General features: G+C 40.1%; 2 protein-coding genes and 1 long non-coding RNA gene across 4 annotated transcripts; 2 read left to right on the top strand and 1 right to left on the bottom strand.

The window, feature by feature from the left end:
• The first annotated feature begins 549 nt into the window (after positions 1-549).
• Positions 550-3,852, top strand: LOC133961943 (uncharacterized). The gene is made up of 4 exons (XR_009922061.1): positions 550-2,575; positions 2,737-2,884; positions 3,098-3,205; positions 3,317-3,852. It is a non-coding gene; the product is annotated as an uncharacterized LOC133961943 (long non-coding RNA).
• A 1,800-nt stretch (positions 3,853-5,652) lies between these two features.
• Positions 5,653-11,443, top strand: LOC133961910 (interferon-induced GTP-binding protein Mx-like). Its single transcript, XM_062397316.1, has 12 exons — positions 5,653-6,076; positions 6,997-7,134; positions 7,271-7,425; positions 8,478-8,616; positions 8,705-8,903; positions 9,002-9,080; positions 9,176-9,298; positions 9,410-9,551; positions 9,627-9,785; positions 9,884-9,960; positions 10,047-10,289; positions 10,405-11,443. The coding sequence occupies exons 1-12, from the start codon at positions 5,890-5,892 to the stop codon at positions 10,627-10,629; spliced, it is 1,866 nt and encodes a 621-aa protein (XP_062253300.1). The 5' UTR covers positions 5,653-5,889; the 3' UTR covers positions 10,630-11,443.
• Positions 11,444-11,757: 314 nt separating this feature from the next.
• Positions 11,758-14,261, bottom strand: thoc7 (THO complex 7). 2 transcript variants are annotated; one of them, XM_062397348.1, is made up of 9 exons: positions 14,150-14,261; positions 13,786-13,906; positions 13,530-13,651; positions 12,952-13,038; positions 12,432-12,489; positions 12,251-12,317; positions 12,080-12,149; positions 11,860-11,932; positions 11,758-11,823 (listed from the first exon to the last, which is right to left on the bottom strand). In XM_062397348.1, the coding sequence occupies exons 1-8, from the start codon at positions 14,166-14,168 to the stop codon at positions 11,871-11,873; spliced, it is 606 nt and encodes a 201-aa protein (XP_062253332.1). In that variant the 5' UTR covers positions 14,169-14,261; the 3' UTR covers positions 11,758-11,823; positions 11,860-11,870. The 2 variants fall into 2 exon arrangements, with proteins under 2 accessions (XP_062253332.1, XP_062253324.1); XM_062397340.1 differs by having other exon boundaries at positions 11,758-11,932.
• Between the last annotated feature and the right edge of the window lie 581 nt (positions 14,262-14,842).

The raw sequence follows: 14,842 nt of genomic DNA, 5'->3' as shown, positions 1-14,842 counted from the left end.
TTGTATCAGTTTAGCTGGGTCAGGTGAGGTGCTTTCATTTTGTACGATATGGGATGTGGAATAAAAGAGAGGGAGCTGAATGTGGATAGAAACTTACAAATGTTTCAAATGATCATATCCCATGATGTGCTGTGCAGCTTCATTTCTTCAGTAGACACTGTATTGGGAGCAGAGACACCCCATTCACATTCATGGAACTCGTGTCTTTGGAATTTTTCATCAGAGGGTTCCCCGTAAATACAGAAAAGTGTTTAAATTATAAAATATATCAATGTTTATTTGGTCAGAAGTTAATTTTTAAGAATTCTTTATTATTAATTTTCTATAAAAATAGATATTTCAATAACAGATATACACAGTTGGCAAAATAGAAACCTTATAGATTAGAATACACTATGCATTATTAAATTGAGGTAAGTCAAAACAACAAGTGCTATTGCAGGGCAGGTGGTCTCAGCCTCAAAACACAATGCAAACTGTAGGTAAATGACGATAAAGACACATATGACTGAGGATTAAAGACATACTCCTGCAAGTATGCCGCTCAATGTGGGCCTGAAATACAGTGATATTTAACAGCCTGGAACAATCCGCACAATGCGCTGCAGAGCGCGCCACATACCTGTACCGGAAACGGCAGCGGAAAGTGGGGAGAGGAGCTACCTCAATATATTTAACACCGGGTGAGATGCTTACACAACAGTGATTGGATAATTATTCACCTGATGCACACAAGAAAAAAAGTGCATTTCCTTGTTACCAGCCGGTCACATTTGCTAATTTCTCAATCATGTCCATTTAAGAAGCACAAGCTAGTGGAGCCCTTGGAGAAGCTCAAGGGAGAACATCGGCTCTCTTGACATAATGTGATGCAGATCTTCTGCCAAACTGATCAGCAGTGTATCTATTATCTCTGCTTTGTGGATGAAAATAAAGCTGCAACAGAAAGGACTGAGAGGCAGAGAGAGCTCGGGCTGAGGAGAAAAACAAACCAGCAGAGACTCCAGGACAGAGATAAAGATGTGAAGCTGCTTCAGCAGGAGGAGGAGGCCATCAATGGCAATGCTGATAAAGCAGTGGAGGACAGTGAGAAGATCTTCACTGAACTGAACCGTCTGGTGGAGAGAGAGAGAGAGAGAGAGAGAGAGAGAGAGAGAGAGAGAGAGAGAGAGAGAGAGAGAGAGAGAGACTGGCTTGTTTGAGAGAGGAAGGCTCCTTTGATGACATTGATGAGGAATCTAAACTAGAGGAGATCATAGCATAGGAACATCCATCCATGAATGAAATAACACAGGAAAGGAATATGAGTCATTTTGTCACAGGAGCGCAGTGACTCAATGTCAGACAGGGCAACCGAAGATGGACCTTGAGGCAGACCTCCGAAGTATGATGTCAGATAGGGAGTGGCAGGAAGTTATGGACACAGCCTTCAGGATGATGAAGGAATTGTTTGAAAACTCTCCCAACCCTCCCACTTCACTTGAGGAGATGGGTGTGGCCCTGGAGATGTTGGGGGAAACGTTTCCAGAGATACCAAACCCTTCAACTGCACCTTTACCTACTGTCCCTGCCACGACCCTTCGGTCTCAGAGATGTAGAGTTCCTGGGGAGGTAGCAGCTCCTATCAGCCTGGTGCAACCATTTAAGGCCCCTGCCGTACCATCATGTCTGCATCTCAACAACAAAGCTGTTGGATTGGTGTATGTATCGCACACATGAATTCAAATTAACACACAACTGTGAGCTTCTGTTTGCATGTTTAACCACACTTGTTTGGTCATCTAATGCAGTGGTCCCCAAACCCCGGGCAAAGAGTAAACAACTTACATTTTTTCTGTTTTATTTATTATCTGATTCTGAACAGTGTTTTATTTTGAAAATGACCGTATCTTCTCCGTTACGACTCATGCTTTACGCATGTCAAGACGCTTGTCTCGGTCACTTGACTTTTTCCACTTAACACAAACCCACACAGTATTTTTCTGACCCATTTGTCAACAAATCGGCCTTAAAAGTATGTTCTAGAAAAGAACTCTGCCGGTGTTCTGGATTAAAGTCATGGAAGAATACCCTGAGATTGCCACAACAGCACTAAAAACTCTGTTCCCATTTCCGACATCATATCTGTAGTGACATAGGTGGAATTTTTTTTAATTAACGAATTAATTCTTTATTTGAATATAAAAAAACTCTCCAAAGTGCACAGAAACGCAGTGTGTGCGTGACGGAGCTTTGGTATCCGTCCGTCTCCGTCTTGCTGGTAACTTACTACGCATAATTAATTTGAGGTCGCATATTAACAAATTCGTAAAATTCGTAAAATACAAAATATCTACCGATGTCACCAGAGGCTGTACCAGAGGGCCTCCGTAGTGAGGCTCTGTACCCACACCTTAAAGGCCGGTCCGTGGAAATATTGTCTGACATCCAACCGGTCGCACGCAAAAAAGGTTCGGGACCGCTGATCTAATGTATCTGTCTGATTGTGTTTATGTAGGAATACAGAGGCTGTTAATGGGACTCAAACCAATACTGCTCCTGATACTGCTGCTGATCCTCCTCCGAACATTTCACAGTAAGTCCGTCTGACAGGGTTCATCCTCTGTGGCAGAGATCTTTCAACTGGAAGACCAAAACAAAGCAAGGCTCATGACCCAGCTCACTTCATTGTACTTTTCTTACCCCACAGCTTTACAGAGTGGCAGTTCATTCTCTTGTTCTGTTTTCCCATATAAGGAGGATGCATGATCATGACTACAGTCAGCCATATATCAAGAAGCCATCCAACGCGTTCATGATCTTCAGGAAGGAGCAGAGTCCCGTTGTTGCGGCCGAGCTACAACAAGGTGACTCTGCCTCTGTGAACACCATCCTTGGACAGAGAGTAAGATTTAAATGTTTTCTGCCATCATTCATCAAGCAGCGTGTGTGACATCATTTAAAAACGTTCCTCCAGCTTCGATGCTTCACATCTTGACAAGTTTTGTTCTTCTGAATTTTTAACACTGGTTTAACAGTATTCACAAATTCACTATGGGATCTTTGTTTGGCTGTTAATAAGTTGTTATGTAGTTACATGTGTGTTGTGTGTCAACAGTGGAAGGCCCTGTCAAAAGACCAGCAGGCCAAATACTACAACCTAGCTGAGATGGAGAGGACACTCCATAATCAGCTGCACCCTGAGTGGTCATCCAGTGATAACTATGTATGTATGCTCACATACAACGCGTACATGTTCACATCATCACGCTAAATGATGCAACGATTCTTATCAGCTGATCAGTTGAAAAGTCTATTTGTTTGTGTTTCCGTCTAGGGGAAGAATAGGAAGCGGGGCAAGCGGGGGAAGAGGAATGTTCCCAACTGGACTAAATGACTGTATTTGCCATGGGACACTTCAACAGGGGACTTAGAGCCCTCCTCCCGTCACTGCATGTTGTCACCTGTCCTCCTCTCCAGATTCTTTTCTTTGCTTCATTAGGGCCCGAGCACCTCCGGTGGGAGGCCCTATTGTATTTTGAAGAACTTGTATTTCCCTTTTGGGGCTTTTTCAGGGCCTGGACATGATTAAAGGACTTAAGATTCTAGAGCCCCCTGATGGCAACAGGAAATGTCATTAGTCATTCATTTCAAGCTGTGTCAAAAGGGTGTCAAGACATTGATAATGAAGGCATAACATTACTGTGTATTTGTCATGTATTTGTATTTTATGGGCCAAACTAAAAATCCAAGTTCAGGTTAAGCAGATTTTTCTGAAAGATGGTTTCTGTTGACTCAGGTAATTTTTATGACATTAATAGTAATATAGTAATAGTAATAAACCACCACTCATCCTCACCACCTTCTGCAGAGGCACCGTGGAGAGCATCCTGTCCAGCTGCATCACTGTGTGGTTCGGGAATTGCAAATCAGCAGAAAGCAAGACCCTACAATGCATAGTGAAGACAGCTGAGAGGATCCTCCCAGTCTCTTTCCCCACCATCCTTTTTCAAAACACGTTGTATATCCTTCCATCATGAAGGACCCCTCCCACAGATGTTTTGACCCAATGCAATCAGGTAGAAGGTTTTGCAGCCTCTGATCCACTACACACACCACTACCCCAACCTCGACAGACCTTGTTAATATGGTATTTCAGTAATATACTACGTATATGTATCCTTTAGAATACTCTTGAAACACTTATAGCTCTGTCCTGTGTTACATTTTTGTTATGTTTATATATCGTGTGTTTTTTTTTTATATGTTGTGTTTAAAACTGCACTGCTTCTTAAACGTAATTTTGTTCAGCCGTATACTGTGTATGTGGATGAATGACAAAAAGTTGACTTCACAATAACTTCAGTCAGTCATCTTTCTGATATTGTTATATGACACGTGTCTTTGTCTCTTCCTGCCCTTTCACTTATCACTCTAGTTGATAGTTAACAGAGGATCTTGTTCTCCACTTACAAATAATTACAATTTCAAAAAGTAGGATCCACCTACATGTTCATGATCCATTTGTAAGGCTGGTTGCAGCACGAATACATTCATTAGTTAACGCTTTATTAATGTTGTCTTGCTGGTGGTATTTTGTGTTTACCAATAGTCAGTGGATTATTTGTTAATTTCTTTAAAATAACAATGACAGTGCAGTGGTCGTTATTTTACATGATATCAAATAGACGGGCATGTTGCAGGCTTGGCCTCAAGCTTTGGGCATCTGTCTCATGAAAAGTGAAAGTAGCTCCAACACAAAGGAAGAGAAATGAAAGTCAAGGAAATGAGACCTAAATAAACTTTCATTTTCTCTCCGAATACATTATGACATAATCTTTAAAGTAACAGTTTATTTCCTTTGATAATCAAAACAATTTTTTACCAATAGACAAGTAGTTCAGAAGTGTAAACCTTGTGGGAATGAGTTGAATTACATTAACTAAAAGGTTAAACATAATTGGGTGATGATATATACAGTCAAACCCAACCAGATCAGGTTTGGAACGTGTCATTATGTGCTGTCATGTTTTTTCCTCAAAGTACTGGTAATGTGTCGTTTTTGAGTAATCCTGTGTCAAAGTTCCCTCCACAAAACAAGAATGAACCTCATCTGCTATATTTGCTGCAGGATATAAAGCTTTTTTACCATATTATCTTCATGGAGCTGATATTGTTGGACTACTAGTTAGCCTACTGCCACAAATACTATGACGTTTCCAAACTGTTTATGTTTTTAATCATACTATGTCAAAAGGTCAAAGCCTATCCTAACAAAAGACATCACTTCTGTTTGTGTGTGTGTGTGTGTGTGTGTGTGTGCGTGTTTGTGTGTGAGAGAGTATGTGTGTGTGTGTGTGTGTGTGTGTGTGTTCGTCCGTGTTCCTTTTCACACAAACTGATAATCGCATGTATTTAGTTATGAATCGATGATGACGGATCAAAACTCAGGATCGTTCCGTCACTTTAACCCTGATGTCCTGTCTGTGCGCGTCACGTTACGCACAGACATAATTATGAGATAATTATGTCTAAGTGTACAATTGTACAGGTACATAATTATGAGATACTGAGTCATAAATCATGAGATAAAGGATTTGTATTTTCTTCATCACAGTGGCGGGAAAGGGCTTCCATACTATAAAGACCAGATTAACGCAGAGTAAATATATCATGAGTGATCATTTTCCTTCTATGTGAACGCACCTCCTGCATCCGTTGCAGGTTTATGAAAGTTAAGGAAACGAAACTTAACTTTACAAGTCTGTGATTCCGCCTCTCTGCCAACACATAAAAGACTGTATGTGACGGAAGCAGCAGAGCCTCTGTCTTTATCCGCATCGCACGACCAGCTGCTGCCTCTGTATCCTTCTTTAGTTCTGTCTCCGCCACAGACGAGGAGTCCCGACCATGAACAGTCTGAACGAACAGTATGAGGAGAAGGTGCGTCCCTGCATCGACCTCATCGACTCGCTCCGCTCTCTGGGTGTAGAGAAGGACCTGGCGCTGCCGGCCATCGCCGTCATAGGAGACCAGAGCTCGGGGAAGAGCTCAGTGCTGGAGGCGCTCTCAGGGGTGTCCCTGCCAAGAGGAAAAGGTGCCGTATAATCCCTGGAGAACAACGCAATTGTTTGCTCATGTGTCACAAAATAATGCATTTGTTTGAAGGGTGACATAACTCTGCACACACCACATCGAAGCTTTTGATTTGGTAACTTGGAGGGATAGTTCACTTAAAAATGATAATTCATTCATTATTTGAGAAACGTGGACCTGCAGAGCGGTTGGATGTTCAGTTACCTTCTCCGAGCGGCAGGGCGCTTCAGGAAAAATCAACTTCACAAGCTTGTATTAATTAAGTTTAGTGTAGGTTATTGGTTTTAGTGTATATAAGGAAATGCTCGTTTTTTTTATTCAATGGTTGTTAATGGTAAGTCATGTCGATTGGTGGATTTACAATGGACATAAACCAATTTTACATGAAAGGGCTCGTAATTATTGTACCTGTACAATTGTACACCTAGACATATAAGCCTGGGGCAGGGCGTTGACGAAATCGAGGTCATTGATTACGTAAATATGTCGACTTCCGCAAAGTGCATCATGAGGAAAGAGGCAGCGCACAATCAAAGGATGGACTCACCTGAAGAGCAGGCTGGAGAGAAACAAACCACCCACATCATCTAGGTCCACAATAATCGGAGTTGTTAATGTTTGTTGAGTTGGTTTATAAGTGTTATATGGTTATATATTAAGAAGAAGTGAGTAGTGTCAAACTTCATTTCATTTCGAGTCGAATTTTAATGTCATGGCTAATTTTTTTGTGAACTATCTCTCTAACCCTAACCCTTATTTATTATATTTACTATGGCAATTTCAAGTTTGACTAGATTATCATGGTAAACGAAAAGTAATTTGTGTCTATGTCATCTGAGGTGGCATCGGACTTTCACCAAGTCCAGTGGACTTCAATGTATCCATTACCCCTCTCTCGTTATTCACTCATTAATAACTCAGGCATAGTGACAAGATGTCCTCTTGAGCTGAAGATGAAGAGAAAGAGATCAGGAGACGTGTGGTACGGAAAGATTAGCTACAGGGACTACGAGGAAGAGATAGATGACCCAGCAGATGTGGAGAAAATGATTCGAGAAGGTACAGTATACCACGCTTTTTTATGTTACTAATAACAACAAATAATTGAAGGAGCTATTGCCTTTTCTAAGGTTTCATCTTTCATCACATTGTCCATCCCTTCAGTTTTTTAATTTATCACATCCTTTCTCTCCAGCTCAGGATAAAATGGCTGGGGTCGGTGTGGGCATCAGTGATGACCTGATCAGCCTGGAGATCGCCTCTCCTGATGTTCCAGACCTGACGCTCATTGACCTGCCTGGAATCACCAGGGTGGCTGTATTGGGACAACCAGAGAACATTGAACACCAGGTATACCCGGTCCACAAAAACTCTGTCAACACGTCTCACAGGGACAAACTCTTGTTGAATCCTGATTGTTGTCTCTGAATTATCCAGCTGAACCAGGCTAAAACCTTTGGCCCCATACTACATCTCAGAAATTACTTCTCATAGAGTTTAAGGCTACATCCATTGTAAGTAAATGGTATTTTTAAACTAAAACAATCTCTGTACCAGGGCTGCACGATATACTGAAAATCTATTGTCACTGCAATATCAACCCGTGCAATAGACGTATCTCAAAAGACGGCAAAATGCTATAAATGGTGTTTCATGCGCCATGCATTAACGCTCTTCATGTCAATATATTTGGCCAATCAGATGGAGCCTTGCCGCCCTAGATGATATATAAAAGCCATTCAGATCATTGATGGGTTTTTCCATCAGTGAATCATTGTCGCAAGAAGAGAATAGAGAGCATACAGAGATTTGCCTCGCTCCACCTCCTCGGGCTTAATTCTACTGTTGAAACTTCTAGTAATCACATTTGACCCAGGTCAGATTCTTTGCTATGAGCAGTTGATTATATATTATATAAAAGAGGTGCGAAGCTTCTTTATGATACCAGAACCTGAGGGAAAGGTATGTGTGTGTGTCTCTCTCGCTCTCTCTCTCTCTCTCTCTCTTTCTCTCTCTCAGCTGATGTCTCTGACTTGCTACAGTTCATTTGTTTGTCGTCACAATATCAACACTGATCATCAAATAATGATAAATATTTTAATACTGAGTTAAATTAATAACCCCCTTAATCTCCTCCTCGCTCTCACACACGGTCGACCTCCATTGACTCAATCAAAACTCAATCTGGATAAAAATAACAGACTTTGTAACTTAGTTAATGTTTGTCGTGCTGAAGTTACTCCGAGAACCGTGTGGATGCCAGGCTTGCTCCTAGCAGAGTTTTCAAACAAAAACATATTAGTGTGGATGTAGTTCTGTAATATTCATTCATTATGTGATAAAAACATTCTCAAGCACAACAACGTAGTTGGTTGAAAAACAACATGAATCAATACTTTCAGATAAAGAGCCTGATCCGCAAGTTCATCACAAAACAAGAAACCATCAGCCTGGTGGTTGTTCCATGTATCGTGGACATTGCAACCACAGAGGCCTTGAAGATGGCCCAGGAGGTGGATCCTGATGGAGAGAGAACTTTGGGTAAACACAATTTTTTTTTTTTTTTACGTTGATCCAACTCCAGGGGAAGTTACTCAGCTCTCAGTTATTTCACTCTTGTCTCTTTCAGGTATTTTGACCAAGCCTGATCAGGTTGACAAAGGATCGGAGGAGTCTGTGATTGACATTGTTCATAATGAGGTCATCCACCTGAAGAAGGGCTACATGATCGTCAGGTGCAGGGGTCAGCAGGAGATCACAGACAAAGTGTCTCTGACGGAAGCATTAGAAAGAGAGAAAACCTTCTTTACAGAACATGCACATTTCCAGTAAGTACGTTTTTTGGGGTAATCTACAAAATATTTATATGGTAATGTGTTGACAGGTTCTGTACCATGTACTCAGTCTCTGTTAATTCCTGCTGCAGCACCCTGTACGATGAAGGCAAGGCCACAGTTCCTAAACTGGCTGAGGAACTCACAATTCAGCTGGTGAAACACATTGAGGTGAATCTTTTTTATAGTTTTGTTACAATTATAGTACAAATTATGATTTTTCTAATTTGGTGACAATCATTTTAACCCTGCTTTGTTATTTTCAGAGATCTCTCCCTCGGCTGGAAGAACAGATCGAGGAGAAACTGGCACAAACGCAGGTAGAGCTGGAGAGATACGGCAGTGGACCCCCATCCGACCCAGCTGAGAGAATCGCATTCCTGATTGATGTGCGAGCTTCCTTATGCTTCATAATATTTACCAGGCAACACAAATACTTACAGCCACTATTTCTGAACAACTTGTTAACAGCTGATTCTGCTGTCTTACGTGGATTCTAGAAAGTAACAGCCTTCACTCAGGATGCCATCAGTCTGGCTGCAGGGGAGGAACTCAGATGTGGAGACCATCTCAATGTCTATTCAATGCTCAGAAGAGAGTTTGGGAAGTGGAGCATCCACCTGGACAAAACAGGATACAACTGTGAGTGTTTTATTTCTGTCTGGTGAATAGCCCATCAGCAGGACTCAGAAATAAATATCTGTTAATGTGTCATAGTTAACATTAAGATCGAGAAAAAGGTGGAGGCCTATGAAGAGAGGTACCGTGGAAGAGAACTGCCAGGCTTCATCAACTACAAGACGTTTGAGGTCATGGTCAGTGAGCAGATGAAACAGCTGGAAGAACCAGCTGTTAAGAAACTCAAGGATATTGGAGGTAAATAATTGAATATACTGTAAGACAAATGCATGGTGTTTTTCTGCATTCTGTTTGCCTCAGTGGAAATCAGGCTGCTGCATTTCCATTTCCTCCAGATGCTGTTAGGAGGGTGTTCTTGCAGCTGGCCAGCAGTAGCTTCACTGGATTTCCTAACCTCATAAAATCAGCCAAGGTGTTTTATAACTTCCATATTGACATTCTTATAATTTGATCTTCATCGTCAGTAACATGCTGCATGTTAATAATCTAATTTTCCAGGCAAGGATTGAAACCATAAAGCAAGAAAAAGAGTCCATTGCAGAGTCCATGCTGAGAACCCAGTTCAAGATGGAAATGTTGGTTTACTCCCAGGACAGAACCTACAGCAGCAGTTTGAGTGACAGAAAGAGAGAGGAGAACGAGGAAGAAGAAAAACGTTCTAAAAAGAGTGCTCCTAGGTTGTACATGGATAATCATGCAACACTTCAGGAGTTGCTCTTACACCTTAGATCATATTACAGAGTAAGTTTTCATTGAGGGTTAATGTGTACGATGAGTAAGGTTTAGATAGAGGTCAGTTTTTTCCCAACGGTTTTTGTCCGTCAAACTTTTCTCATATATGTCTATTATATTTCAGATTGCCAGCCAGCGTCTCGCTGACCAGATACCACTGGTTATTCGCTACCAGATGTTGCAGCAGTCTGCCGTCCAGCTGCAGAGTGAGATGCTGCAGATGCTTCAGGATAAGGAGAATTGGGAGCTGTTGCTGAAGGAGGACCACGACATTGGTTCCAAGAGAGATGCTTTGCAGAGTCGCCAGAAACGCCTCATGAAGGCCCGAGCGTACCTGGTGAATTTTTAAAGCATGCAGGTTAAGCCTGTATTACTCTACTTTTCAACATTCATTTGAAAAATGCTGCAAATTAGTTGCCAGAGAAGTGTAGAGTGGACAGGTTGTGATTAATGTCCTGTAATGTGCACTATATTGATACACAAGGAAAGGTCACGAAATTCCCAGAAAAATATGCATTTTCTTTATGAAACAGGATATGAATGTTGCTTAATTTACGTATATTCTTGGAACATATCCAAAAGCAACATATTCATATTTGTTAGTGTTTGTTTAAAGAAAATATTTCACAACTTGCTTTTACAGGTAATCTCAGACAATCTGTTTTTTCTAGTTATGTATCGTCAAAAAATATATTTTGTTATTGTGTATGCAGCTTATTTAGACATCCAAAAGTAGAAATATTAAATTTTTTCAGAATAATGTTTCAGTTCTCAATGTAAGTTGAGTATTCATAATTTTTTAAGAGAAACATCGGTCCCTTTAGCTGTGACTTATCACTAATTACCCAAACCTAAGGGGAGATGCGGATGCAAGTGATAACTCTGTTTATCACTACGAGCGACACATTCCAGTCTTTTAATACATTTTTAATTGCATCAAAATGCTTCTTAGAGCTGCCTTAAAGAAAACACTGATCAATTCATGCTCAACTGAATTGTTGTCACAGAAGAAATGTGTTTCAACCTAACTACAATCCAGTGAAACACTTTTAGTTTGTGTTACTGTAAAAGAAATGCCTGTTACTGTCTTCTTGATGGATGTGGTTAACTTTGGACTTGAAACTTACTCAGGACTATACTCAATTAAAAAACATGTACTTTGACTACTCCTGGTGGTTTCACATAGGAACTTGTAAAAACAAAATACCATCTAGAGGGGATGATATTAGTGGAAAGTTGATTCAATGACATCCTACTTGTTAACTATTAACCCATTCTGGATTTTACCAATTACCTTTTTATCAATTGCTTGTATTTGTTATTGACATCAGTCTAATGTGCTTGATGTCTTGCGTACATGAAATCCTTGTTGGTCTGGACACCTTGGTAAATCATTCTCAACAAAGGGAGATAGACAATTTCAGTTCTATGTGAAATATGCAGCATATATCAATAAATAACTAAACTGAACAACAAAAACGTAGACAAGCCAACTTTATTGAACAATACATACAAAAAGATTCAGGGAACAATTACAAAATCATTGAAAAGCGATCCGCTGCATTCATTCTACTCAGGAGCTCGAAACGTTCATTCACCATTCTCTGTTGGGCTCTCCTGGCTGTTGTCGTCATTGTCTGATTTTTCATCATCTAGGAAAGATAAAGAAGATTAGCAGGGCCTAGTGACCTTAACAGATTAAACATGTCTGGGTTTGTTGTACAGCACAACAGCTACTGAGAATAGAGTACATAAAGACAACACAAACATGGTACCCACGCATGCCCTTGTGTACTCACTCTCAAGAGTCTGCTGTAGTTCCTGTATGGTACTCAGTAGCACGTGGAACTGCTTCTTCCTTAACTCCAACTGAGTGAAACAAAAGAGGTTTAATACAATTGAAGTAAAATAATACTGTTGATTGAAGGCGGAGGTGGAAAAGAAGAGAGCATATTTGTATTTGTTTTTACCTTATCATCCACATTCTCCTTGATTTGAGACAGTTGCTGGAGTTCTTTGTCAAGTGCCTCCAACTGTCTGTAGGTGTTCAAAGGAAAGGGAGTTATGCATTATTATTATCACCACATACTATGTGGATGTATGACACAAATTAAACAATATTTGAATGAATCAAGACATAGGCCGACTTACTTTAATGTCTCGTGTCGGTCTGGGTGCTGCTGGATAACTTTGGCTAATGCATCATACTCTGAAGAGGAAGAAGAAATAAAGGACATGCAACATTTTTGCTAAATTTTAATGATCCTCGTTGCCATCATTCTGTGCTAAAAAAATAAATAATCAAAGTAGCGTTGCAATTTCAACCTTTGTTAAATGCCCTCAGAACAATCTCTCCATTTCCACTTTGAAATACCACAAACTTATTTTTCATCATCACTGCCAATAACTTCGATCATGGTTGCTAGTCCATCACTGACTGATATTTATGTCTACATCCGAGTTTAAAGATATGTTTTTTAACTTACAAAAAAAAGATGTAGAAACATTTTTACTACCTTCTTTACTATCAAAATTTAATAGTAGTGATTTCACCTCCATGTGGTTGGGTCTTACAATGGCTATACAATACTGTTTATAAGGAGCGAAAGCAGTTTAGGCAATAGCAAATGCATACATTTTTTAAAGTCTAGAGTCCTGAAAATATTCTTACCCTGCCGATTTTTTCGTATCCTCTTTGCCCTCTGTATTTCCTTTTTGCATTCTGCTATCTTCTCATGTGCCGATGTGATGTTTTGTTCTGCATGGGGAGCAAAGAGCTTGTTATGAGGTCATTGTGGGACGCATTTGAAACACACACATTTACGTTATTTTGCTGTTACAGTTTTTCTAATTACGAAACAGATAATATTAAAATTAAGAGAATTTGTATTGCACAATAACAATGATAATAATAACTCAAGGTACCCAAAGCCACTGCAGAGTTAGTAAAACATAAAACAAATCAAGTACAAAAAATAACAGTAGAAACACTAGCTTGGGGATAGTGAAACTCGCGCATTAAGGCTTATGTGAACAGGTGGACTTTGAAGAGTTTTTAAAAGTGTCCAGAGATGGGGTGTTGTGGACAAGTGCCAGACTCAAACTGGGGTCCCGGGGTATGCAGGGGGGGGGGGGGGGTATTATTAATGTGATGGAGGATTAAATATATATTTAGGTGATACTTATTTTTAAACTTCAATAATGGTTCATGTTCTAAATATTCCTGATAAGAGTCATAACAGTTCATACCTATGTTAGTGTAGATTTTCTCATAGTTCTCCATTTCCCGAAGATTCATGTCATACACCATCAACGTCTTCCCCATGGAGAACTCGCACTGGGCCAGTGTGCTCTGCATCCTCTGCGTGAAGCTACACAGAATAATAAGATGCTGTGAGCCTCGGAGCAAAGCAGCTGTTCACCACAGTTTTAAACATGAATATCAATATACTAGGCGACAAAGTCCACGGCTGATGTCCAGTCGTCTTCCAAGGAGCTCATTTACCCTTCCTCTGGGGTCCCAGGCGAGTTGCACCATTTTGTGAAACTCTTAAGCAGCACATTGATTCGACGATCATCACCAGCTCCGTCCCCGTCGATGAGAAGACGTTTCCGAATCACTTCATCTGGGATAGCGCCGAGAGAGAGGGGGTCAGGCAGCCTTCCATAAACAGCAGCTTTGCTAGACAGCCACCGGCTAACTGTTAGCTAGCTAACGTGGCTACTGTTCTATTAGCTGTTTTTAAAGCATGCTAACACGTATGTGTATAGGGTGACTTTGGTTATGCATGATCTTACTTTGAAAATGTACACGTTTCTACTGGTGGCTTTTAGCAAAGCTGAAATCCACAAATAAAACAGTAACTTACCATCTGTAACTGCGCCCATGTCTACAGCAGCTTGATAAACTTTATTGAATAGCCGGAAGTGAACAAAGCACACTGCGGCGGTGATTGGTCTGTTTTTTCTTCGGTGTTTATTGGCAGTTGGCATTCAAGTTGGGTCATTACCGCCACCAGCTGATATGGAGTATGGCTCAAAATGTCTCAATTCACAATAAAAAAAAAAAATCCTTTCAATCAGATTACTTATTTGAAACTTTTCGAAGGAAATTATTTACAGTTTATCTAGGGTAGTATTCGGTTCTACCTATTAATACCTAGTTTATTCTAACAAAACTGAATGAATGACGGTTTAAAGAAAATAATGGGAACCATAAATATACACGAGGATAATTTTGTAAATTTTACAATGAAATAATATATACATGTTTTAAATGGTTGAAATTAAAATTCATAATCATTATAAGCTATTATAAATTTGAGTCAATGTGGTGACTTTGCAAAGCACTTTAAGAATAGTTTAAGCTGAAGCCATCATATGGTGCCTTATTATTTTATATTGTTTAAGGTTTTCTTTGATGGATTTTAGCCAAAACCAAGTCAGTAGCTTTCATTTCACTTATGTGAATAATGAAAATACAGCAACAACATTTTTTGGGGAAACTTCAACAGTAAAAAGACGATATAAAGTAAAGAAAAAGTATGCCATGACAACATAAT

Source organism: Platichthys flesus, chromosome 2 (genome assembly GCF_949316205.1).
Source record: "Platichthys flesus chromosome 2, fPlaFle2.1, whole genome shotgun sequence".
In the NCBI taxonomy this organism is placed as follows: domain Eukaryota; kingdom Metazoa; phylum Chordata; class Actinopteri; order Pleuronectiformes; family Pleuronectidae; genus Platichthys; species Platichthys flesus.
This window is presented reverse-complemented; position numbering and strand designations above follow the sequence as displayed.

Excerpts from the sequence above, each read along its gene's own strand:
- thoc7 (XM_062397340.1), bottom strand. Across the intron at positions 13,652-13,785 it reads CCTGGGACCCCAGAGGAAGG|CTTCACGCAGAGGATGCAGA; the intron begins GTAAATGAGCTC and ends TATTCTGTGTAG. Across the intron at positions 13,039-13,529 it reads GAAAATCTACACTAACATAG|AACAAAACATCACATCGGCA; the intron begins GTATGAACTGTT and ends CTCCCCATGCAG.
- LOC133961910 (XM_062397316.1), top strand. The coding sequence starts at position 5,890 with ATGAACAGTCTGAACGAACAGTATGAGGAGAAGGTGCGTCCCTGCATC. Across the intron at positions 8,617-8,704 it reads TGATGGAGAGAGAACTTTGG|GTATTTTGACCAAGCCTGAT; the intron begins GTAAACACAATT and ends TGTCTCTTTCAG. Across the intron at positions 9,552-9,626 it reads GGACAAAACAGGATACAACT|TTAACATTAAGATCGAGAAA; the intron begins GTGAGTGTTTTA and ends AATGTGTCATAG.